This window comes from Capsicum annuum, chromosome 8 (assembly GCF_002878395.1).
Source record: "Capsicum annuum cultivar UCD-10X-F1 chromosome 8, UCD10Xv1.1, whole genome shotgun sequence".
Taxonomy (NCBI): Eukaryota; Viridiplantae; Streptophyta; class Magnoliopsida; order Solanales; family Solanaceae; genus Capsicum; species Capsicum annuum.
In genome coordinates, this window is record NC_061118.1 from 86,261,595 (window position 1) to 86,285,410 (window position 23,816).

Sequence of the window (23,816 nt, forward strand, 5' to 3'; positions counted from 1 at the left end):
AACCTGTTGCAGAAATCAAACAGATATATACATCTGTTGCAAAAAGATTGCCAATATGTTGTAAGTTATCTAACAGAAAGAATATATTTTATAACAGATTACCCATCTGTTAGATTTATTTTAAAGCAATTTTCTTTTCTTTCCGAGATACAATAATTTATAAATAGGTCCCTCCTTACAAATATGGATGATCCAGATTCGTACAAGAATATTCATATCGAGTCCTTGCGTGAACTTCAAAGGCAGTTTGATTGATGAACTCTAGAGAGATATTTGGCTGACTTCGGAGCAAGGCTGCCGGATGAATGAAAGATGTCTAATTGACAATAATAATAATAGTAGTAATAATGATTAGGTAATGTTTTTTATTTTAGTGATTATTTTCCTCCTTTTGTATATCAAATCTACCCAAGGGATTAAAAAATCTATGAACATTCATTTCATTTTGTCGACTTTGAATTTTTAATTCTTATTTAGTAGTTAATAATAATCATTCTGTTTATTCCTTGTTCTCAACATGTCGACAGTTGGTGGTAGGGATTGAGCAACAATTTGTGTCAACATTTAGAGGTTAATCTGCTACGACAGATCGATCATATGTTGCACCTGACGATTATTAATAAAAAAGGGCTATTGTTATTATTGAGAGGGTGAAAAGAAAGACATGACTCGAAGTTTCGATTATTCAAGATGAAAAATATTTTGTACATAAATAATAAACACAATTTATAACCATAATTTTAATAACTGATCGTAACTTTTCACCATTTTTTTTAATTATTTATTATATAATATAATGATTATTATTTTGTTAAGGAATTTGACAAGGTATTTTTTTTATAAAATAAAAAAGTAAGCAAATTTGGATTAATGATATGATGATATGGTTATTTTTTTTTAAAAAAAAAGTAGATTATATGTTGCAATAATTAAATTATCTGGTGCAACAGGTTCACTATGGTTGCAACAAATGATATATCTGTTGTCACTGATGATTTATCAGATGCAACCTATATGAAGTCACAACTCAATAATAGCAGTTCTTGGAAAGAACTAATTAATAATAATAATCTGAAAAGTCATGACTTATCACAATATTTCTTAATTTAATTAATTCATTATTTTTCACTTTAATAAAAAATGTAATTAATAAATGGAGGTGAACAGTTAGATTATATGTTGCAACAGATACGTTATTTGATGCAACATATTTTATATTTGTTGCAACAGATAATATATTTGTTGTCACAGATGTGTTATCTGATACAATAGATATAGAATATATTGCCATGACTCAATAAAAATGGTTCTTCGAAAGACTAATTAATAATAATAATCTGAAAAGTCATGACTTATATCACAGTATTTATTTTCTTAATTTAATCAAAAATTTAATTAATGTATGGAAGTGAATAGTCTCGCCTTTTTGCCTCTCATTCAAATTCAATCCTCTATAAATAGGTCCGTTCTAGTCAATCATTCATTCAAATACACACTCTATTTATTTATTGCATCTCGTCTTTCATATTACACTCTAGAAGATAAGATTATGGTTGACCCAGTGTGGGACGTTGCTTTTCTGCAAGAAGTCGTGAATGAACTTCGGAATCAAGCTCGTGATCTGCAATGGAAATTCGGAGGAGTTAGATCAAGAATGCTCCGCGAGATACGCAGGCTGAGGAGGGCTTGCTACTTCTGGTTGAAGATTGACCGGTTGACAATGATGATGCTAATAATAATAATAATAATTAGATTATTATTTTTCTTTAAGTCTTTTATATGTATTTTTATTTGTTTAATAAATAAATTATGTTTGATCTTTGATGTTTTAATCCATATTTAATTTTCATTCTATCTATTATCTTCTCAACAAATATTTCGACGACTAGACGTAAAAAAGAATAATTTAGAATCCAGTAGCAATAGCAAGATTTATCTGTTGGGTTTGTGGTAGGGGTTGATTTGTGTTGTTTCAAATAGATTAATCATTCGTTGCAACAGATAATTAGTCTGGTGCAACAGATAAACATTTTGATGCAACAGATAATTAGTCTGGTGCAACAGATAAACATCCTGATACAACAGATAATATGTCTGATGCAACAGATAATACGATGATGAACAGATAAATAGTCTGATGCAACAGATTACTCATCTGATGCACTAGATGATTGATTTGTTTAAATTGTGGGCACTTTGTGCTGGATTCATAATCGGGGTTCTATCCATTATTGGAAAAATAGAAGTGTACCCAGATGACAAATACGAATAAAAATCATAATTTTACTTACCAAAGTAACCTATGAATTATTGCCAAAGTGGAAAGCGATGTAGTAAACAAAATTTGACCTAAGAAATTGGTCAGATCGCAGCAGTAACGTTGTACCAACAATAACAACAACAACACCAACAAATGGTCGACAAGAAGAAGATGAAGCAGAAGATGATGAATAAAGCAGTAGAAACAGAAATAATTAACAACAAAAGTCGCTAAGAGAGAGAAAACAACAATGGATGAGAAGAGAAAGAAAGATGCATTTTTTCGTCCGTTTCCTGTTATTTTAGGTATATATTGGGATCAAAATGTAAATTAAAAAACTTGTGGGTTATTTTAAAACTTTTTCAACTTTCTTACTACATAATAAAGTAATTGTCACCTCCAACTAATAATTAAGACTTGTGTTACCTACACCTCATTTTAAAACTCTTTTATCACCTGTGGCCCAAACCCCCAAGTTAGTTATTGGTTATGCTAATGCATATTGAGCGCGTGGACAGTAGAAAAATTTGGAGGTGCTTTCTTTCCACAAAGTTTTTTTTTTTTTGGTAATTTTCTTTCCACAAAATTTGCTAATGCATAATTTAATATATATATATATATTAATTTTAACTTAAATTATTTTAGCAATAAAAATTAATAATAATCAACTATATATATTATTAACAACTATAAGAATATTTCAGTCATTTAATTAAAAAAAAAGTACTTAAAAACATTATTTATCAAATAGATCAATAATTTTTTTTTTTTTCAGTTTTATCCAAATATTTAACTGTTTATCTTTGCACTTTAATTTTTTTTTTTTCAGCCACTTTTACAAAAATGTCTTTTCGCTGATTAGGTTTTGTCAATGTCATTAATACTCAAATTCATCAATTCAAGAATTACAAAGCACATTTCTTTAATTTTCTCCGGTTTCAAGAATTACAAAACACATTTCTTTAATTTTCTCCGGTTTCCAAATACCGATGGTGTGCTCTCTGCTATGCCCTATCTGAATTCTGAACCATGGGATCGGCAGAACCTTCTAAAGCTTCAATTAATGATGACGGCGGTGGCGCCTCCACTTCCGGCAGCGTGAAGAAGTTCCCTCTGGCAGCGCAGCCGGAGATTATGAGGGCCGCTGAGAAAGATGACCAGTACGCCTCCTTCGTCTATGAAGCTTGCCGTGATGCTTTTCGTCACCTCTTCGGTCTCTCTCTCTCTCTCTTACTACGGTGTCAGTTTGAGTACACTACTTATATCTTTTTGAAAATCTTAAAGTTGCTGTTTTTCAGGTACAAGAGTCGCTGTAGCTTACCAGAATGAGGTAGTTCTTTCTTTACCTCATATTGTTATCTTGGCGTTTCCAATTAAATTAAATCAACTACGATCTCAATTCTTGACTAGTTAAAATTTCTTTCCATTTGCCTTTAACCTTGGCGGACAATAATCCGACGTTTACTGATGGGAGAACGCAAGTACTCGGATATTGTTTTTTTTTAAATAACTGTGGTGTTCGGGCAAGCGTGCGCGCATCTCCGATTAATTCCACGGGATAGTTGGCATCTCTCATTGCCATCTCCCACCAGCAAAGGGTATCAGGTAACTCAAGTATTCAGATATTGTGCGGGTGGCAGGGTGCAATTTCTCAATAAAATAGTCGAGGTGCACTACAAGCTGTCAGTGACAATGATGTTATGGGAAAAAGAAAAATGGATACACTAATTGTGAAAGGAATGCTTCAAAAAAGAAAGCTTGCTTACTTCTGTGTGTTGTTAACTTCATCACATTATGTGCAGCGTGAAATAAAGAAAAAAAAGTTTAATTTTTATTTGAGTTTTGTGTCTAAAGAGTTGTCAAAACTAACTTCTTTTTGTTTTCAATTTTTGTTTCTCTGATTGATTACTCTGTTTAGTAGTAAAATGAACTTCATTGCAAAGTCCATTGGACAAGTGATGTATCGGTATTGGATTACTAATCAAAATGGACCTTATTCCAATTGAGGTATTGAAAGTTCGGAATCCTTCAGAAAAAGGCCACTGTGAGTTTTTTAGCAAGAATCACCCTCACCTCATACTGTGAGCTTTCGTAGAATGTTTTTTTCCTTCTGATCCTCTCTTTGCTGGTTCAGCCCTGGTGTTTAGGTTTTGGAGTTCTGTATGGCATCCTCATAACCTTAGGATATCTTGAAGTGACAATCAGAAAATGACTATATGTATTAGTCCGATGAAGACTTTGTGTACTCCTTTTATGTTGTGTAGGAGTTCCGATCAAAAGAAGTGAAAATGATCTGGCATTATGAGAATTGAGAATAGTGTGATTTTGGTGGAAGAGCAACTTGCTTATCTTGAGGGCTTATCATGAAGATGACTGTGAATGTTATCAGTTAGTGGCTATTAATAATTCTACTCTTTGCTGTAGAATTGGGTAGAATTGGACGGGAAAGAGGAATTATATTTTTACTCTTCCTACCATGCCTAACACCAAATTAATTGTATTTGTTTTCTATCTCTTTTACCCTTTCCTTTTCTTTTATGGAGGCAAAAAGACATGATATAGCTTGCGGATCTTACTTGTGAAGCCTAACAGTTCTAACTTTATAAGCTGTTGTCCTAGAATCTGTATCACAAGGATAGTCATTACTTCCTAATACCAGAATTGGTGCAAATTTTCGTTTCAGGCAAAACTCTTAGGGCAGATGCTCTATTATATGCTGACAACTGGTGCAGGGAAACAAACATTAGGAGAAGAATACTGTGACATCACTCAGGTTGAAGGAATATATGTTTTGCCGTTTTTACATCGAGTCTAAGTGTCTTGAGCCGTTTGGTTTGGCTTTTCTCCTGCCTTGGATTTTGTCTTTACTCAGTGTTTACTCATTTTCACTACCCCCTTCCTTCTAATTTTTATGTGGTTGAATTTAACTCAACATGAAGAGTGAAAGAAAGACTTCTAAAAATTGAGGTTCTAAACTTGGCACGACAATTTATATTAAATCATATCATTATTATGGGTAAAATGCAAAATTTAAAGTTAATTATTTCCAAATTCGGAAAAGTGTCATTCTTTTTGAAAAGATTTAATATGGAAATAACACAACATAATTGGAACAAATGGAGGACTTTTTTTGATAGATAGGAAAAAATAATATTCTCTCGCGATTAATGTGTTCATGGATATATTACCTGGCATAAATGTAATGTTTGCAAACATGCATTTAATTATTGTCCAAGTGTTCTCGCTAACATGTAATAGGTTCCTTCAACAGTTATATTCATTGAGAAGTATTGATCTAGATGTCACCCGACACTTTACCCGCACCGGTCAAACCAATCCTATGTGATAAGCCCCAATCATATGCATTTAGAAACAACATTCAAGTTCATTTAAAACCATGCATGAAATAATAACCTTTATATCGGCAACCTTTTCATAAATAAATTAAAAAAACACATAAAGGTAGTAACAACGTTTCATTCATGCATGCTATATGAGTAACCATAAATACAAGAAAAAATACTGCCTATAAAACCTCTATGACAGGGAATGAAATAACCAACCGCAACATACCCTGGTGCTCAAAAAACAAAATCTTATCTCCTCGAAAATCAAAGTGGACTTTAAACATAGTACTGAGGAGTGAAGCTGTGCTATTCTGCCTGGCCGTCTCGAACCACCAGCTCCTGAAATAGAAAATGAAACGCTGGTAAAAAATCCTAAGCTCCACATGCTTAGTATGTATCATTAGATGTTTCCATAAGTATGAGAACAAGTATTTATGAAAATGTAAAACATTTCATATAGGAAAATAAACATCTGAATCAAATACAATTTCAAACTATTGAAAAAATAGTAATATATAAATCCATTTCAAATCAAATTAGCTTATAAGTCTCAAAACATAAACTTGTAAGTTAATACTTCAATTGGGAGTACTATACTGACATTGGCATCAAAGTAGTACATCATGACAACAACATCATCATAGGAGGGAAAAACTCTTTCACTTGCGTAGTGCAGTCTAGCCATCATGCCGTACAACTCGACAATCATGTAATAATAGCACAGGTTCCCACACTTGGAGGACTTTATCCCATATACTTTAACTCTTCAGGTTGGTCTATGTTGTATTGAGATTTGAAGTTTCATGGCAATGAACCAAATCCTTCTGTATGCCACATTCGACTATCACAAGTAACTCCCCAAAACATTTTATATTCCAAATAGGCCACATGACATTTAAAGCCTCAAATATAACAAGTGGGAATGTTTGTCACACATTTCCCAAGACACTTTCCTAGGGTCCCTTCTGGGTTTTTTGATTCTTTCTCCGATGAACTTCGTTCAGCAGAGTAACACCACCAATCTTCTTTCTAGCCTAACATCTTTTTCTGGGATGGGGAATTGGATTTACTTCAGATTAGGGGAAAAGTCATATGATTTAACTTGCCACATAGTCCAGAACTGCCACAGGATCATGGTATGAGTGAGTGGAGAGTTCTAGATTCTATATGTGAAGGATGAAGCTTAATAGAGTAGCACTAGTGTGGTTGTGCAATAGACTTAAAGAAGCTTCAGATATTAAGGGGAGATCTTTCAAGTCGTGAAATGCAGAGGTCTAACTACCTATATTTATAGCTCCCTCAAGTTCAATAAATTTGGTAGGTTTATCTCTATAATAACCGTCAATGGGGAGTCTAGATCTATCATCATCCTACCTAAAAATTCATTTAATGAGGGTTGGGTAGGGCTCGCTGCAAAAATTGAGTCTTTCATAGTGAAGATCTTCAGGCACAAGAAAGAATTACAAATAGGGGGGATGAGATTACAAAAGGGTAGGGGGGTGGGGAGGAAGGGGGAGGTGGTGTGCAGAGGACCTTTTGAACCAGACTTCATGTCCGGAAAAAATGATCTGTTGAGAAGAAGTTTAGTGGGTTATTTTCCAGACTGCGATGAGATCCCAACACGTAATGGTGTAAAAAGATGGGTAGAACAAACATGTATGGACATTCACAACATACAAGTCTTTGATCTGAATGGGATCCAATTCCTATTTGAATTCCAATCGAGAAGAGATGCTGTGAACATTCTTTTTGGGAAGTGTTTGAGACAAAATCATCAGCTGGAGTTGGACTGGTGGTCTCTGATGTACCTCAAGTTATAAAAACATATTCGAGGAGGCCAAAATAAGCAATTGGAAAACTTAGTAACTGTCATGAGGCAGTTACACATGTATTGGGTGGTCTTTTCTGTAGAAAAAGGGCAGGACAGTGAGAAAGAGATATTCTAAAAAAGAAAAGGGAATCTTCTGGGAGAGTTCTAGCCTTTTGAATGTCTAGGAGTGCTGGAATTTGTGTAATCTTTGTATTATGTACTGTATTATTGAATTTCATTCATATCTTAGGTTCTATTTTAAGGTGTTAGCAGTTTCCTAGTGGCTTTTTTCAGAATTCTTGTTTTAATATCAATGTATCTAGTGTAAAACATCAGTATTTGTTCCTTTATTTACTGTTTTTGCAGTAAGTCTATCAATTTGATACCCAGAGAAGTAACTTTCGGGCATGATAAGTAAAATAGAGGGACGAGTCGAATAGGCGGAGACTATTTGACAGGGATAAGAGAAGATCTCAGAAAACTAGAAGGATGGTTTCAAGGAATAAGAGTCTCTTGTAAGAATTGAAGCACAAGGGTGAACTGTGATGGCAGAAGAATCCTCTTCTCAAACCAGATCCATCGAAAACCAAGAAGAGGGAAGCAATGTCAGCTTGGCCGGAGAAAAAGAGGTGAAGAAGTTTTGAAAGCTACAATTACTAGTTTTTGAAGGAGAGGATCCATTAGGATGGATTTTCAGAGTGAAACGATATTTCGTAGTGAATGAAATTTCTGAAGTGGAAAGACTACGAGCAGCAGGTGTTTGTTTGGAAGGAAAAGCCTTAAATTAGTATTATTGGATGGAGTCTTGACAACAAATGTTAGCCTGGGAAGACTTCAAAAGGGAGTTGTTCATCATTCTCAAAAGATCAACCAATATGTTGTCTTAATGGGGCTGAAGCAGATTACCACATTCGCTGTGTTTCGTTAAGAATTTGAAAAGGTGTCAGCATCTATGAGTGAAGCGTCAGTTGGAATGTTATCTGGTGCGTTTTTGAATGTTCTAGAAGGGGAAATTTGAGCAGAAGTGATGCTTTTACGGGCTTAAACATTGAGGGAGATAATGGAGATGGCTCAAAAGGTGGAGGATCGAAATTCTGTGTAGCAACAAATTCACGATTTTAAATTTGAACCAAACAGAGGAAATCGAAGCAATAAACCCGTTGCATTAAGAACCAATTATCATTGACTTACAAACATTCTTGAAACACGGGACTCAAGTGCCGAAACAGCAGGTCGTAACACTGATTCACAATTGCATCCTGCTGCAAAGTCGACTAGGTTCAACTCTTCAGTAGAAAAATTCGAGGGGTAATTTAGAAGGTTGTCTGTTTTAGAATTTGCTCGAAAAAGACAGCTAGGGGTATGTTTTAGATGTTCTGAAAAATTTTGCCCCAATCATCGTTGTAAAAATTAACAACTTAAACTATTGATTGTTTCAGAGACACCCAACATAGATGAAGATAATACAAAAGAATTTTTTGAGCCTACTGGAGACGATTTAGTTGAAGAGGAAACGAAGGGTACTATGATGATGTTAAATATGAATTCAGCTATGGGACTTACAAGATGTAGAGTACTGAGTTTGTAGGGAAGATTCATTGGCACAACGTAATTGTTTTGGTCGATATTGGGGCGACCCAAAATTTTATATCTTCCACCCTTGCTCATCACCTGCAATTATCTATTAAGAAGACCAAAAGATTTGAAGTAATAATTGGAATGGTCAACAGGTTAGCAGGAGTGAAGTATGTAAAGAGGTAAGGATGGATGTGCAAGGAGTCCAAATCAAAACAGTATTTTCTATTCGAATTGAAGGGTACTGATTTGGTTTTAGGGATGGAATAGTTAGTCACAATAGGTGAGATGAGGATAAATTGGAAACTTTTTACCATGAAATTCAAAGATGCGGGAAGATTAGTGTTGTTGAAAGGGGATCCAGCTATGGCATCGAACAATAGTATTATCAAAGCCATGACCAATTTACTAAAGAAAGGGAATCAGGGATTTTTGGTCGAGTTGAATTAGGTAACAAGAACTGAAGATGAAGAAGCTATAACATCAAGGAGATTGAAAAGTTATTATCTGATTATCTAGAAGTAGGTGAGCAAGCCTTGGGCTTACCACCACGTCGTTCTTGGGATCATGTTATTACTCTTCAATCTGAGATCACAACCGTCGAACGTTCGTCCATATTAATATCCTCATTCTTAAAAAGCGGAGATCGAGCGTTTGGTCAAAGAGATGTTGGCCGCTGTAATCATTGAGGCTAGTTCTAGTCCATATTGTAGTCCATATTACTAGTTAAGAAGAATTACTAATTAAGAAGAAGAATGGAAGTTGGCGATTTTGCGTGGATAATTGTGCTCTTAATGATATCACAATCCTCTACAAATTTCCAATACCATGCATTGATGAGTTACTGATGAGCTAGGGGGCATCATATTTACAAAGTTATTTACAAAGTTGAATCTTAAGTCGGGTTATCATCAAATTCGCATTCAAGCTAGAGATGAAGAAAAAACAGCCTTCCGCACCCATGAGGGACATTATGAGTCTATGGTCATGCCATTTGGATTGACCAGTGCAACCTCGACTTTTCAATCATTGATGAATGATATTTGCAGGGATTATTTGTGGAAATTTATTTAATTGTTCTTTGATAATATTTTGATTTACAGTAGGGACTATGCTTCACATATTGGGCATCTGAAGGTTGTTTTGGATATTCTCAAAGAGAATCAATTGGTAATCAACAAAAAAATTGCATGTTTGGTCAACTTAAACTTGAATATCTAGGCCATATCATTTCCTCTAAAAGAGTGCAAGCTGATCCCTCCAAGATTGAAAGTATGATATCTTGGCCAGTTCCTAGAGATATCAAGTCCTTGTGAGGATTTTTGGGACTCACTGGATATTACAGAAAATTTGTCAAAGACTACGGTAAAATTGCTGCCCCTTTAACTGATTTACCTAAAAAGGATGCCGTTTCATGGGTGGAAGAGCCCAACAATCATTTGAGGCGTTGAAGTTGGCTATGACTCAAGTGCCCGTTTTAGTGATGCGGAACTTTTCTTAGCTTTTTGTAATTTAAACCGATGTTTCGGGGTTTGGTGTTGGTGCAATTTTAATGAAAAATGGTAAACCTATTGCTTATTTCAGTCGAATGCTTTCCTCTAGAGCAAGACAATGTTCGGTATATGAACGGGAGCTAATGGCTATCGTGTTAGCTGTTAAAAGATGGAATCACTACTTGATGGGCCATCATTTCATCATCAAAACAGATCAAAAAGCCCTTAAAGTTTTGCTAGAACAAAGAGTCATGGATGAGAATCAATAGGAATAGGTCTCCAAACTCACGGGTTGTAAGTTTGAGATAAAGTATAAATTAGGTGCTGAAAATAAAGTGGCTGAGGCGTTGTCAAGACACGGGGAATCTGCAGAGTTATATGCATTTTCAATTTGGAAATATGAAGACAAGGAAGAATAGGACCAAGAAGTACAACGCGACACTAAAATGATTTCTATTTTGCAGAATTTAATTTCAGGACATCAAGCAAATGACAAATACAACTTAAGAATGGATGTCTACTATTCAAAGGACGCTTGGTTTTGCCCAAAGGATTATCTTGAATACCTGGTCTATTGAAAGAGTTTTATTCTCTCCTATAGGAGGCCATTCGGGTATCTTCGCACATATAAGAGGGAGTTATGAAGAGCGATATGCAAGACTTCGTTTCCAGGTATGCAATTTGTCAAAAGAACAAGTCTCACACTTTTGAGTCCTGCATGGCTACTTTAACCTTAGCCTCTACCTCATCATGTGTGGGAGGATGTAACTATGGACTTCATTACTGGCCTTCCTAAATCCCACAGGTTTGATACTATATTGGTTGTAGTAGACCGTTTTAAGAAGCATGCACATTTTGTTCCACTTTTACACCTTTTTAATGCTAAAGATGTGGCTGCTGTTTTCATTAAGGAAGTGGTTAAATTGCATGGATTTCCTAAATCTATTGTGTCTGATCGTGATCGTGTGTTCATAAGCCAATTTTGGAGAGAGCTATTCAAAATAGCAGGTACTACCTTACGCTATAGCTCTTCATATCATTCGGAAACCGATGGGCAAACGGAAGTCGTGAATAGGAGTTGAGAGACATATCTCCGTTGTATGGCTGGAGAAAATCCTAAACAATGGTCCCACCGGTTATCTTGGGTAGAGTATTGGTTTAATACATCCTTTAACAGATTTGTAAGTATGACACCCTTTAAAGCATTATACAGAAGGGATCCACCATCAATTTTTCAAATAAATGACATTACTTCAACGGTGGAAGAAGTAAATGGGCAGGTGCACACTAGAAAACTGACCTTGACTGAACTCAAAAGAACATCTGCTACAAGCACAACAAAGAATGAATAATCAAGCAAGAATTAAGCGGATTGACATTATACAGAAGTGATTTTTGAGATTGGTGAAATGGTATATCTCAAACTTTGGCCCTCCAAACTTCGTTCTTTGGCTAAGAAAATTAATGAAAAACTCAGTCTCCATTTTTATGGCCCTTTCAAGATTCTAGAAAAGATTGGTCTCGTAGCTTATCGGTTGGAGTTACGTTGGGGCTCGCATTCATTCAGTGTTTCATGTTTCACAGTTGAGAAAATGCTTGCAACTCTGCTCAAAACCTACCTCCATTTCTTACCCAAGATTTGGAGCTTCAAGTTGAACCTGAAGCAGTGAGGTAGACCAGGAAGGTAATCAATGGTAAGTGGGAAGTGTTAATCAAGTAATCAATGGTAAGTGGGAAGTGTTAATCAAGTGGAAGACCCTACCAGAATTTGAGAACACTTGGGAGGAATATGTAATCATCAATTTGCAATTTCCTGAGTTTTGCCTAGAGGACAAGGTGACTCTTATAGGGGAAGGTAATGATGTACCTCAAGTTATAAAAACTTATTCTAGAAGGCCAAAATAAGCAATTGAAAAATTTAGTAATTGTCATGACAGTTAACATGTATTGGGTGTTTTTTTTTGTAGAAAAAGGCAGGACAATGAGGGAGGGATATTTAGAAAAAGAAAAGGGAATCTTCTGGGAGAGTTCTAGTCTCTCCATTGTCTAGGAATGCTGGAATTTGTGTAATCTTAGCATTATGTATTGTATTACTGAATTTCATTCACGTCTTAAGTTGTATTTTAAGGTGTTAGCAGTTTCCTAGTGGTTGTTTTCAAAATTCTTGTTGTAGTATCGGTGTATCTAGTGTAAAACATCAGTATTTGTTCCTTTATTTATTGTTTTTTGCAATAAGTTTATCAATCTCCCATTTTGGTGGCTATTCCAGAACAAGCGCAATATAATTTATTTGGGTGCGAATTCTCGAACTTTCAGTCCATATATGGTCAGAAAAAGTGATGAAGGAATTGGATGACCAATGTGGCGGTTGGATAGAAACAGAGGAGAGGAGGAAACCCAGTTGAAAAATAATCTGCGATGGGCCAAACTCCGAGTGAAAGGACCGGTGAAGAACATACTGGCTTATGTCGAAATAAGTGACGGGATCTATAGTTTTCCCCTTCTGGTATGGTATGGTGTGAAGCTCCGACTAGATTCAAATTAAGTGGAGACGATGGACACATGATTCAAGAAGCAAGTACATCGAGGGTACAACCTAAACCTATGGAGAAAGAGGTACTGATTGGAGCAAGTAATCATAATAAGAAGGCAATGTGCTTTTGAAGAGTCTACGACACAACAGTTCATAAAACCTTATGAAAGGTTCAGGTACTTGAAAATAATGAAGTGATGAAATCTCAAAATGTTATGTCACAGTACGAACCGATACAAAATGAGAAACTGTCGACGATATCTTTGATACAATATTGGCGCAATATTGTGAAAGATTATGAGGATCTGAATTCTACGTTAATTTAAGCATGCTGACGTAGAAATATTTATCAAGTGACATGAAAGGATGCATCTTGGTAAGCATAACACTTATTTGATTTGCAGTCCAGACATTTGAAGATGTCACACATATTGATAGTCACTTGACAAAAATCCATATGAAAATTCCTAAAGAATTCAAAATGCCTGAAGCATATAAAGTTTCTGGGAAACTTGTTTATTATCCTTAGGGATAAATTGATGATATGAATATTGTTGAAACTCTTGGAGATTTTTCAAAAGCAATACATTATTTGCTGAAATGAGAAATATACCGAATTAGATTGGTTGTGAAGTACCATATCTTAGTGCAATTGATGCACTCATGTATCTTGCAAATTTTACAAGGCTTGATATAGCCTTTTCAGTCAATTTATTAGCAACGTATATTTCTGCTCCTACTAGGAGACATTAGAATGAGATAAAACACATGAGCTTGTTTTATTCTAAAGATTGCAGTCTCGATCTTATTGATTATGCTGATGTTGAGTATTTAATTAATCCGCATAAATCTCGATCTCAAACAAGTTATGTGTTCATATGTGGGGATACTGCCTACAAAGCCGTCTATCGTAGCCACTTCGTTGAATCATGCTGAGATAATAGCTATTCATGAAGCAAGCCGAGAATATGTATGATTGAGGTCCATGATACATTTCATTCGAGAAAAATATGGTGTGAAATGTGACAATGTACCCACAATTTTATACGGAGATAATGCAACATGCATAGCATATCTTAATGGAGGATTCATAAAAGGAGATAGAACGAAGCACACTTCATCAAAGCTTTTCTACATACACGAGCTACAAAAGAATGGTGATATTAACGCGCAACAGATTCGTTCAAGTGACAATGTGACTGATTTATTCACCAAGTCTCCTCCAAATTACAACTTTCAAGAAGATGGTGCACAAGATCGGGATGCAAAGGTTCAAGGATGTTCTCATTGGGGGGAGTTAATACGCATTGTACTCTTTTTCCCTTTCAAGGTTTTGGCCTACTGGATTTTCCTTGTAAGGTTTTTAATGAGGCAGTCTATATGCGTATTGTTAGAGATGTGTACTCTTTTTCCTTCACTAGATTTTTTTTTCTACTAGGTTTTTCTAGTAAGGTTTTAACGAGGCGCATTCTCTATCTAGACATTCAAGGGGGAGTGTTATAAATGTATTTACATTATAGTGAATGTCTATCAAGATCTAATAAGATCAAGATCTAACTGATATCTATCAGGATTTGAAGTATCTGTCTTTTAGTTAGAAACTAGGAGTATTTTCCCCTATAAATAGAGGGGTTTTATTCATTGTATTCTCAATCAAGAATCTTATGATCTCTCATCCATCAAGAGAAATAAAGAAGTCTCCCTCTTCTCTCTCTATTTATTCTTCTTGTTCTTTCTTTATATTTCATAACAATATATAAAATAAAATATATATTATTTGTTTATTTATAAAATTTCGGTTTAACCAAAATTTTTATTTGAAAAATCAAAAACCGAACCGAAAAATCGAATTTTAAAAATTAAAAATCGAAACCGAACCGAAAAACCGAAACCAAAATTAAATTTCGGTTTGGTTTTTCGGTTTTTTCGGTCTGAACCAAAATATGCCCAGCCCTAATTGTAATATAATGTCCTATAAGGTAACAAATTAGAATGTAGTGTCCATAAATAGGGCCTCAATGTAATAATGTAGTTACAACAATTAAATAATATCCTTACGATTTTATCTTATGTTTCTCACAATGATAATGAGGGAAGATTCTGTGTGTGAAGGCTATACCAAAAAGAAGTGTTGGAACTAGCCGGAGGTATCCCTGGACCTTGGAAGCAGATCTGGAACTTCAAAATTCCCACCAAGGTAAGATGTTTCACATGTATGGTTACTTACTAGAAGAGCATGTTTAACATAGGAAAAGCTGAAAAGAAGGGAATTTCAGATATCTATCTCCAGATTTTCCCTCCGTCACGAAAAGGAAGAGACAAATAGCCACTTGTTCTTACATTGCAAGGTCGCTGCTCTGGTTTGGTCTATGATCCTAGGAGTTCTCCAGTTAGATTGGGTGATGCCAGAACACACAGTTGACCTCCTTAGCTGCTGGATAAGGAGAGGGGGAGTAAGAGTCAGAAGAAATGGTGGAAGATAATTCCATCATGCCTTTGGTTGTCAATATTGAAAGAGAGAAACAACAGATGCTTTGAGAATATTTCCGACACAACACAGAAAATCAAAGAGAATTTTATCAATACTGTCTTTTCGATGTAAAGATCAAGGTTTAGAAGAAGCTGAATAGTTACTAGATTTCCCAGGCTCTTTGTAATTATGGTACTTTCTTCTTGTAACTTTTTGGAGGTTGCCAGCATGGCCTTAATGCTGAAGAATACACCTTTACCTTTCTCAGAAAAAAATATCTAATTACACATTCATGGTTCTCACGGCCTATCCAAAACATTTGAATAGATATGCAAATGTAAAACATTTCTAGATATTTATCAAATGAGAAATCAACTCATAGTATTCGAGCAAGTGCTATTTCAAATCATTTAGCGTCTCCTCTGATACAGAAAGTCGTGTATCAGAATTTTTGAATGGAATCAACCAGTATTTTAATTTTGAAGATTTTGTCTCAAGTGGGGGAGTACCAAGAATGGCTCTTTTGTTAGGAGAGCTGCAGCAGGCGTCATTATATGCAGAAGTAGAAGATTAACTTAACTGGAGATGGCAACAAAACGTCACTTTCACAGTGGGTCATGCTATAGGCAGATAAACAAAGAGTTGTCAAGTACTCTCAATTGGCCTCACAAACGGCTATGGAAAACAAAAGCCCTTACGAAGTAGCATTTTTATGTTGCTACTCACACATGAGGCTTGTCTCACTCAAATCAACTTGGAAGTGTTGGAGAATACTGATTTGCAGTAGATGCCATTAGTGCTACAAGGAGGAAAAGAGAAGTAATCATCTTTTTATGCACTGGGCTGCAGCTTGTTAGCTATGAAGCTTTCTTTTGACCTGTTTAATCAGTCATTTGTGATGCCTTGATCCGTTAAAGATTGCTGTGCAGTTTGAGTTATGGTGGTATTAGAAAGTCTCTGAAAAGGATATCAAACACTATTCCAGCTTCTGTTTGTTGGGTATTGTGGGAAAGCAGTGTAGTATAGTTTCTAAAGTACAATTGTTTTTGGTTCTTGGTATTCTGGTGCAATATTCAAGATAAGAGAACATGATAGAGTTCATCAGCTCATTACAGGTATCTATCCTCTTTTTGTGTACAGATGGGATCTTTTTTAATTAGGGGATCACTCTTGGAATTCACAAGCACAGTCTTAGTGCTTGGCTGTTTTCATTTATACTATCACTATATTGCCAATTTCAAAACAATTGTCATGTTTAATAAAACATGTTATCAATTATTCCCTCCATTTCAATTCGTTTGACTCCTTTCCTTTTTAGTCCTTTTAAAATAGAATGCCTCTTTCCTTTTTTGGGAACTCTTTAATTCTAACTTTCCATGTGGAATGCTTAAAACCACAAGATTAAAGGTCATTTATTGTACATTCTATATATCTTTAGTTTAATTCCACAAAATTCGAATGTCTTTTTTACTTTCTTTAACTCGTGCCATGACAAATTGAAACGGAAGGAGTAGCACCATCGTCCTGGAGCAACCAAGGATGATTATATTATATGGAGGTATTATTCAGGTGGAATCTTCTGTGTTAAGTCTTGGTACATGTCATTAACTTCTTTTAACTCCGATCTTCGGAATTGGAGCAAGATTTGGCACAAAAAAGCACCCTTGAAGGTTTTTGATTTTACTGGCTTGTGGCTAAGGAAGCAACCTTAGTTCACTCAATCAAATCTTCAGAGAAGAAAATGCAATTATGTGGAAGGTGTTCCCTTGGTGAAGAAAAACCTAAAGATAGTTGTTATCTTTTCCTGCATTGCAGGATCACTTGTTAGATTTGGAGCATGTCTTTTTCCATTTTGTACATGCCCTGGACAATGCCTCACTCCGTTCGGGATTTCTCCTTCATAGTTAGAGAAGGGATGATCTCGATAGGAAGCGCACAAGTTTTGGAATACATTTACCATGGTCATTGGTGGACAATTTGGACAAAAAGAAACAATAGAACTTTTGAAGGAAAATCTAGCAACATTCATATCCTTAAACACTATTGAATTGCTTTGCTAACTTTTGGGGCAGCATGAACTTTGCAAATGATGTAGATCCCTTTTTAGATATGATCGAGGCTTTACACACCTCCTAATTTTTAACGTGTTGTCTCAGTACTGTGATAAAATATTATTAGTTGTAAAAAAATGCACCAAGAATTGCATTTAAATTCCAAATCACTATTCATTGTCTCCCCCAACCATCAACATTAATGTCAAACTAAGGTTCCTTAATACAATCATTCAAGTTCTTTCTCGTGTCATATTAACGCTTGGCTATACTTAATAAAATGAGTTTGAACTAGAAGAATTGCCTCTTCTAATCAACCCTAGGTAATCTCAACTTTGGTGTTCTTGATGGTCTTTCAAGATTTGGAAGAAATATAGCAATTTTATGACTTAAACTTGTTAATACTAGTGTTAATTAACCTTAATCAACACAAAATATTGTAGAAATTTCAGCTATGGTATGGTGGGACGAGATCCACTTTGAGTTCTCGAGAACTTGAAAATTTGGCAAATATTTTCTCTCTCCCTTAGAGTTGCAAGAGGCAGCTCGAGCAAGGCCTCAGAAATTTCTCAACTTCACTCGTTGCCCAGCTCGCTTCATGAGCTTCCCGTTTGGGCGTCGCAGAGGTTGCCAGGCCTAAGCATTTTTGGTTCTAGCCATGATGCTCCCCAAGTCTCTTGTAGTTTCTTCCTTTAGCCCCCAGGCTTCTCGAGGTCCTGCACTTCTCTTCCTGGAGCCATAAAACTCACCAATTCTCTTTCTGGGTTGCTTGCTATGCAAGGCCCAACACGAGCATGCTGGGAGTTGTTTTTTCCATTTTGTTTCATTTTTTAAAAATATTTAAACCTTGGTTCATTCTTGCACACCTTTATACACTCCCAAATAATTGTGTATATATTCATATACCTTCCCACTAATTATCCTCATCCATGGGTCTTATTGACATGCAAATCGAAGTGATTAGTATGCCCTAACCCCCTTGTTAGGTTTTAAATGCTTTGAAATTTTGTGGGGTGCTACACTAGAACATTCTTTCTTTTTGATAAGTTGGAAGTCTCAGCCTAAAATATTTTATACAAAAGAATTCAAAACAGGTCTACATTTATAAATTATACGATTTAGCCATTTGATTTACTGCATCAGCATATTTTTATTGTTCTTCTGTCCCAATTACAATTTGGTATTGCAGGTTGCAGGGCCATATGGACTTTCGCCAACACCTGCAAGACGTGCTCTTTTTATTTTCCATCAGTCAGCTGTTCCTTATATTGCAGAAAGAGTCAGGTTCATCTACATTTCTAGGAGACTTCATAGAGGACATCCATACGTCTTACTTCTCCTTGTAACAATAATGGTTTCGGAGACCACCAATATTTATTGCCTATTGTTTATTTATTTATTTATCATTTGTTGTTTTTCAGTTCTAGGGTAGCTTCCCGTGGCATCACCCTGGCTGATTCAATGGCTGACTATCCATTTGGGGATGTTCCTACTTCAAGCAACGAAGCTGAGCCATCACCAACTGTTGAGATACAGTCATATTCAACATCCACTTCATCAATTTCAGCTCTTTCACTATTGAAAGCCAAGATGAGGGATTTCTGGTTGTATGCAGTTCGAAGGTGGCCTTCGGTACGCCCCATTCTTCCTAATGTTTGGTTATGTCAAATTGCCGAAGCCTGGTCATTTAAATCATGCGTTTCGCTCTCACTTGTATGTATTATATATAACTCTTCGTCTCAGATGTTATCCACGAAAGTCAATGGATAAAGTTGCTTCAGTTAAATCTTAAGCTGGATTTCTTCCAAGTTGGATGCTCTGTTTTTTAAAATTATCCTACAATTTGGACATTCTCTTGAATCTAAGGAAGCATCTATGACTCCTTGGATTTCGGATTCCCTGCAACACTTTAGACTTTGGGCTGATGTTAAACTCTCTGGATCTACTGTACTCACCAGTTGTTAAGTCCAGGGTTCCTTGTGGATCTAAGTTTTAATTTTCTATTGAAGTAAAGTAAAAGTTTATCATAATTGCTTTTACTTTTCCCGAAAGGAAAATATAATTTTCTTCCATATTTGGTTATCTTCTTTCTTGGAGGAAAAGTTTTATACCTCTATAACTGGAGGATTCTTCTTCTTATTTCATAACACCATAGCATCCACAATGTAGTCGTCAAAGAGTCTTGTTTAGGGGTAGATATTCTCTCATAGCTTTTTATGATTTCTTTATATTAGTTTTCATGATTGCTTCTTCTTATGAAGAGGAGCCTTGGAGTGACTAGTAAAGTTGCTGCCATGTGACCAGGAGGTCACGGGTTTAAGTCTTGGAAACAACCCCTTGCAGAAATGTGAGGTGAGGTTGCATATAATAGATCCTTGTGGTTGGGCCTTTCCTTGGACCCTGCACCTAGAGGGAGCTTAGTGCACCGGACTGTCTTTTCTTATATTAGTTTTTCATATGTAGGCCAATTGGCTGAAACTATCAATAATGTCTTTTTAGTATAATTTTGTGTCATTCGATTCATCGCCACAATGTTTTGCAACTATTAGCTTCCGCATGACACCCTACCAATTTCTCCTTTCTTTCTTGTCTCGCATTAAGTCTCTCCCTTTCTTTTCTCCTCAGATCAGTAGTTTTAGTCAATAACTATGGGCGAAGAAAGGATTTACTTCAATGCTGGCTATTAATCTTTTAACATCTCTAAGTCTATCTCTAGGTCAGAGACTTGGTTTGAATGGACCGAGCGGAGCAAAAATTTAACGAGAAAGGTATCTTTCAGCCTTAAAGTCATGAAATGGGTAGTTTTTGTCTTTAATGAAGCATCAAAGGAACACAGAATGGCTGTCAGGAGATGGAAAACAAGGGATCACTTTTCTGAGTTCTTTTGTACCCTTAAAAGTAATGAATATGGTAGATACATCAGTTTCATTGCAGTTCAGGGTGAAAACAGATCAGTCATAATAACTCCTGAAATTACATTAAATGCCGGATGGACAGCTATAGCAGAAAAAATCACAAGGTTTATTGGGTTCCCAAAAAAGGAAGAGAAAACAGTAGCAACAAGGAAGCTGCAGGAAAAAGTGTCGTTTGTGGAAGCCTTAAGAAGCAGCAAATGGTCGACTCAGTCGTCAAAAATCTTGGCCCCCCAAACTATCACTTGAATGGTGGTCGCCTACTGTGGGATGCTGGCCAGCAGATATAAAAAGAAGTTGGGTATGGATTCACATTTATGCTCTCCCGCTGAATTTGTGGTCGCAGAATACCTTCGAGTAGATCGGAGATATGTGTGGGGGTTGGATCGAAACAAAGGAGGAAACTACCCCTAAAAAACCACCTAAGGTGGGCTAGGGTTAAAGTGAGAGGAGATGGTTCTGAGGTGCCTAGGGTAGTAGAGATAGAAAGCGACGGTTTCACCTACAAAATCCCGATCTGGTGTGAAGTTCCGGCAACGGTGAGAAGGAAAGAGAAGACTGGAGAAGAAAACATCGTAGAACCACTGTTTAAAAGGGGGACCGTCTCAAGATCCGAGAAACCTAGTACAATCCTATCGGATTTTTCACTTTCAGTATCTCCAGGGCACGTGGGCACAACGACAGCTGGTGAGCAATTTAATACTTGCATACGTGAGAAGCACGGGGGAGGTTTAATGAATCAAAGGGCCAAGACTAAAGAAAGGTTAGTAGGCCTCTTTTCAGGAAAAAGTGAACTTGGGCCTGACCCAGCAGCCCATCTCATTTTTAATAATATCCAGAGTTCAAAGATGAAGGAAAGAATTACTGCTCTAACAACAGAGGATCTGGACAACTGCGATCACCAATTCCAGGTAGAGTCACATGCTAACCACCGAAAAACTTCAAAGGAAAGCTCGTATGCAGCAGCTGTTGGGAATCGTGGCACCATGGAGTCAACAGACAACACAGAAATCGCTCTGTTGGTGGATATGCAAGGCAGTAATAAGGGGGAAGTCAATCTGGCGCGAGTTGAGGAACCAAGGAACAATGCAATTGCAATCTCGGAGGAAATTAGCTGGGTGGTAGAAGATGCAGAACCACTACGCATGCAAATGCAAGATATGATTCCTGATAAAGAAAGAGAGGTGACTACTTGGGTTCAACAAAACCTACTCAAGTTGAGTAAATTGATCGAGGTGGACTTCCAAGGGCATAAAGAGGAGGCTATGGAATTGTTAAAGCAAATTGACAGTAATAGACAAGCAAGAAAGATGGAGCAAAACTATAAAAGGACTAGCTTTAAAGGCGCGCAGGAACTTAAAAGCCTAGTGTCTTTTGATGTGAAATTCAAAGATAATGGCAAAAGGAGCAGGGGAAAGAGTTTGTCACTAGGTAACTCATGAATTTCAAACTAGTCTCATGGAATGTTAGGGGTCTCAATGGGAGGGATAAAAGAAGATTGGTGAAGAGTTTGGCTTTGGAGTGGAGGGCAGATATAATCTGTCTCCAAGAAACCAAACTGGAGGGAGAGATAAAGGAGATGATAAGTCAGGTATGGGGAGGTAGATGGGTGAGACATGCTCAACTTGAAGCCAGCGGTACTAGGGGCGGAATTGTTTTTATATGGGATAGCAGAACGTGGAAAGGAGAGGTGCTAGAAGTTGGTGCTTACACTATCACATGTAAGTTTGAAGCAATTTTACAAGAGTTCTCATGTCACCTAACAGGGGTGTATGCCCCAAATTGTGGTTTTGAAAGAAGGCTAGTATGGGATGAAATCAGTGCTATTAGGGGTCTAACGGAGGGAGCATGGGCTGTTTGTGGAGATTTTAACACATGTAGGTACCCCACAGAAAAAAGAAATTGCAAAAGAAGGTCCAGATTCATGATGGAATTCTCAGAAGAATTGAAATTGATTGATCTTAATCTGGAAGGGGGTAGTTTCACATGGTTCAAAGGGGATAATCGTCTGGCAGCTTCTAGGATTGATAGAATCCTTATTTCAGAGGAATGGGATGGCAAATTCAGCAATATCAAACAGATTGTACTACAAAGAATGGTTTCAGATCACAATCCAATAGCTTTGCAGTGTGGAGTTTGGACACATAACAAGTCCTACTTCAAAGTGGAGAAGTGGTGGCTAAGGACAGAAGGTTTCCGTGACAGAATAAGAAATTGGTGGAACTCTTTTCAGACTTCAGGAAAACCTGGGCTTGCAAATTCAAATCTCTTAAATCAAAGTTGAAAGAGTGGAGTAAAAGCTATCAAGGGAACCTTAGTGCTCAGAAAAGAAGTCTGCTGGCGCAACTAGCGGAATGGGAAAACATTCTGGTAAACAAACCTACCTCTGAGTGATGAGGAAAAAATAAAGAAAGCTGATTTGTTTATGGAGTACGAGGAGCTGGTAAAGAACGAAGAGATATCCTGGAGGCAAAGATCAAGAACACAATGGCTAAATGAAGGAGATATAAATACCAAGTATTTTCACAAAATAGCTAGTGCCCACAAGAGATATAACAACATAGATCAATTGATGATCCAAGGGGAAGTTACTGAAGATCAGACAAAAATCAGCGGGGAAATAATCAGCTTCTATCAGAGCTTATACATAGAATCAGAGAGCTGGAGACCAGTCTACAATTTTGCCAACTGCCCTACCATCTCAAAGCAGGAAAAATTGTATCTGCAATCAAATTGTGAAGAACAAGAGGTCCTACAATGCTTGAAGTGGTTCGCAAAAGACAAGGCCCCTGGGCTTGATGGTTTCACCAGGGATTTCATTTTAAATTGCTGGGATATAATGAAGCATGACATAATGGAAGCCTTCACGAATTTCCACGATTGTGAAATTTTTGAGAAGAGTTATAATGCCACCTTCATAGCTCTTATCCCAAAGAAAAATGAGCCAAAGAACTGTGAGACTTCAGACCCATCAGTCTGATAGGAAGTGTCTACAAACTATTTTCAAAAGTGCTGGCTGAGAGATTAAAGAAGGTGATAGATAAGCTGGTAGACTCTCAACAAATGACATTTATTAAGGGGAGACAAATAATGGATGCTGTTTTGGTGGCAAATGAAGCGGTGGACTCTAGAATCAAACAGAATAAACCTGGCATTTTGTGTAAGCTAGACATAGAAAAGGCGTATGATCATGTCAGTTGGGGTTTCCTTCTGGATATCCTACAGAGGATGGGTTTTGGAAGTAAATGGATAAACTGGATTAGGCAGTGTATCTCAACAGTGTGTTTTTCAGTCCTTATTAATGGATCCTTAACAGGTTTTTTAAAAGCTCAGAGAGGATTGAGGCAAGGTGACCCTTTATCCCC

The 23,816-nt window shown here is 36.5% G+C and overlaps 1 protein-coding gene across 4 annotated transcripts in view; it reads left to right on the forward strand.

The window, feature by feature from the left end:
• Window positions 1–3,087: 3,087 nt before the first annotated feature.
• LOC107838930 (peroxisome biogenesis factor 10) overlaps window positions 3,088–23,816 on the forward strand; it is a 37,261-nt gene continuing 16,532 nt past the window's right edge. Inside the window, exons 1-5 of one of the 4 annotated variants that reach the window (XM_016682218.2) lie at window positions 3,088–3,473; window positions 3,559–3,590; window positions 4,944–5,033; window positions 18,729–18,823; window positions 18,961–19,171. In XM_016682218.2, coding sequence (XP_016537704.1) covers window positions 3,290–3,473; window positions 3,559–3,590; window positions 4,944–5,033; window positions 18,729–18,823; window positions 18,961–19,171 — 612 coding nt within the window. In that variant the 5' untranslated portion in view covers window positions 3,088–3,289. Of the gene's footprint in view, window positions 3,474–3,558; window positions 3,591–4,919; window positions 5,034–18,728; window positions 18,824–18,960; window positions 19,172–23,816 lie in introns of all 4 variants that reach the window. The other 3 variants (XM_047395733.1, XM_047395732.1, XM_016682219.2) reach the window with 3 other exon arrangements.